Here is a 2,671-nt window from a genome sequence, read left to right as displayed (position 1 = left end):
CAGCGTTCCTGAATGGTTCCGTGCCCCAATGACACTTGTAGCGCTGGTTTTATTCCCACCTAGTGGCCACCTGGAAGACTGCATCCCCCACTTCCAGATCCCCATTTCTTTGCGTGGGGCATCATGAGCGTCATCCCACTCTGGCGTGCGTGGGGCTCAGAGATCGGACTCGGTGCAGCAGGGGCCGAGGGTGGGAACGCAGCCTCCCTGCCGCGTCCTGCCACGGGGAGCTAGCTTGGAAATTTTCCGTGGAAAAGCAAGGGTTTGCGCTCACCCTCCAACCAGCAGAGAACATGCTGAGCTTACAAAACCTGATATTTTTGTATGCATCAAAAAAGGCAGACATTACGGCTTTCAGTGTTTTCTTAATGCAAAATTTGGAGCATTGCCAGCCCCAACATGGAAAAAATATTTATGGCATTTTTTGGCGTAATGGCCAGGTTTGGAATAGAAATGGAAGCTGGAGAGCCAGGCTTCACCAAAGGGGCAGACACGCGGCTTTGGTCAGTCCTGAGCTGAAACGCTGGGCATCTCTAGAAGGCTCTCACCGTTCCTCGTGCGTGCTGTCCTTGGAGTGGTTAATCGTTGCTGCGAGGCTCAGTTTCCTGATATTTAGCGGCAAAGTCGTCTATCCTTTCCAAGCCAAAGGCTAGCATCAGCAGCCGAAGAGCTGTGCAGCCACCAAGAGTATTTTGTCAGCCCTGTCCCTCGCAGCCGCGGGTACCCTGAACCTCGGCCTGCCTTCGGTGGAGGCTGGAAGCAATGCCAAGTGGTATGACGGATTTTATTCACCCCACACCTCCCTTCCTGCAAATTCATCAACTTCAAAATGAGCTGCTCAAGCTCATGGTCTGAGAGTGCAAGACTCACCGTGTCCTCCCGGGGATTTGGCGGTGACCTCAGCCGTGATGCGTTTAGCCCACCGGTGGACACCCAGCGTGGCAAGATCTCCGACTGCCACGGCGGTAATTTGGCAGTCGCGGGTGGCAAGGAAATGGCAGGGGTGCAGTTTGTGGCTCTCCTGGTGTGGGGTGTGGAGCTGTGTCAGAGAAAGCTGTCCCTCGGACTCCCCTCTCCTTACTGATGAAGCGATGCTTTACCTGTCTGTCTCCCTTGCAGATTTTCGGCTGCGATGCAGCAGGGAGTCACCAGTTCCAGCACCAGAGCTCAGGAGCTCAGGGGTCGTGGAGGGGCTGCCTTTACACCCCGCTCGCTGCACCGAAGGTCTGGCTCCTGGGATCGCCGGGCGAGGGACAGCCAGTTCAGCAGTGCTGTGGAGCGCAGGGACGGCAAGATGGGTACGTGGCGCCGGGCAGCCGCAGGCAGCAAACCGACAGGCAAAGCCCGATCCATCTGAAAAACCCCGCGGGGACCCGGGGTCGGACTTTGGGGCAGGGCTGTGGGGACGAGAGCAACCACCCCAGCAGGGGTAAGGGCACAGGCATGACGGCTCTGCCTCTGTGGGTGCAAGCCGGGAGAGTATTGACGCTGCATTCAGCTGTGGGGACGGGATGGAGCCTGGGTGAAAATCACTTTTGTGGAGGCATTTCTGAAGTTGAGCGCGAGGTCGCTGGTTGTAATGCAGGTCAGCAGGGCCCCGAGCAGCCTCGGCTCTCCTCCTTTCAGTTTCTTCCAAAACATTTAATGTGTTTACTTACTGTGTCGCTTAATGTGTAGCGCGTAACACCTGCAAAATGAAGAATTTGGCATTCATAGGGGTCAGGATACTTGAAACGTGACTCTTGAATTGACACTGTATGCCATTTCTGAGCTTTCGTCCAAAGTCTTGTGCATTTTTTTTCGGCTCAGCTCCTTCTCTTAAATGTTTTTTTATTTTATTTGCCACTAGCCTGCTAACGTAGGGAAAAAATGGCTTTCTGGCTGCAATGCTTAGTGAGCTGTTTGGGGCATGTTAAGACCATATGTCTTTAATTCATAAAATAATTTAAGTGTAGTCAAATGCCATTGAATTTTCTCTCTCTTTTTACATAGAAACACGTTAATTCCAGGCAGCTTGAGCAAGCTTGGGAATAACTTTCCAGGGCTAAGAATGAGTGAGATCCTGCATTATCAGTGAAGCAGGTAAATCTTGAGTAAAGACTTCAGAAGACACTGGGCGGGGGCGGAGGGGCACAAATCCTGTTACCAAAAGCTCGTACGTTAAAGGGGTGCCTGGGGCAGATAAATCCATCCCGCCCTTCAGTACCTCAGAACAGCATCACCCGGGTGAGAGGGAATAGAGACAACGAGCCCTTTCCCTGCCAGGCAGCTGATTTTGACACAAATCCCTCTCACTGCCAGGATCTCCTCTCAGCATCTGCTCTCCGGTGCTAGCTCCTGCACTAGTCCGAAAACAGTTTACTTGGCCTGGTGAAGCTGAGTTACCTCTCACCGTGGCACGGTGGGTGAAGCCCCCAAAGGAGAGAAGGAGCCGTGCAGACGCTGGTGCGTTGGTGACGTTGAAAAGCCTTTTAGGAGTGGAATGAGACCTCTTGTCAGCAAAGCACGGCCCACACGAGCGGGATACCTCAAACTCAAAGCGGAGATTCGGTTTTGCTTCAGAGGGACAGAACGTGCCTCCACGCAGTCAGACCTGGGCGGACCCAAACACGCCAGGAGGACAGCGTTGTGGCATGCCAAAGTAAACTGGTTTCTGTCCGAGGACTTCAAG

At 53.5% G+C, this 2,671-nt stretch overlaps 1 protein-coding gene across 1 annotated transcript in view; it reads left to right on the top strand.

Moving 5' to 3' along the window:
- The first annotated feature begins 432 nt into the window (after positions 1–432).
- Positions 433–2,671, top strand: part of AREG (amphiregulin) — a 16,392-nt gene continuing 14,153 nt past the window's right edge. Inside the window, exons 1-3 of the mRNA XM_035900280.1 lie at positions 433–503; positions 919–1,026; positions 1,120–1,298. Of these exons, the coding sequence (XP_035756173.1) occupies positions 433–503; positions 919–1,026; positions 1,120–1,298 (358 nt within the window). The remainder of the gene's footprint in view (positions 504–918; positions 1,027–1,119; positions 1,299–2,671) is intronic.

The sequence above is a fragment of the Egretta garzetta genome, unplaced genomic scaffold (genome assembly GCF_000687185.1).
Source record: "Egretta garzetta isolate BGI_Z169 unplaced genomic scaffold, ASM68718v1 scaffold378, whole genome shotgun sequence".
Taxonomy (NCBI): Eukaryota; Metazoa; Chordata; class Aves; order Pelecaniformes; family Ardeidae; genus Egretta; species Egretta garzetta.
This window is presented reverse-complemented; position numbering and strand designations above follow the sequence as displayed.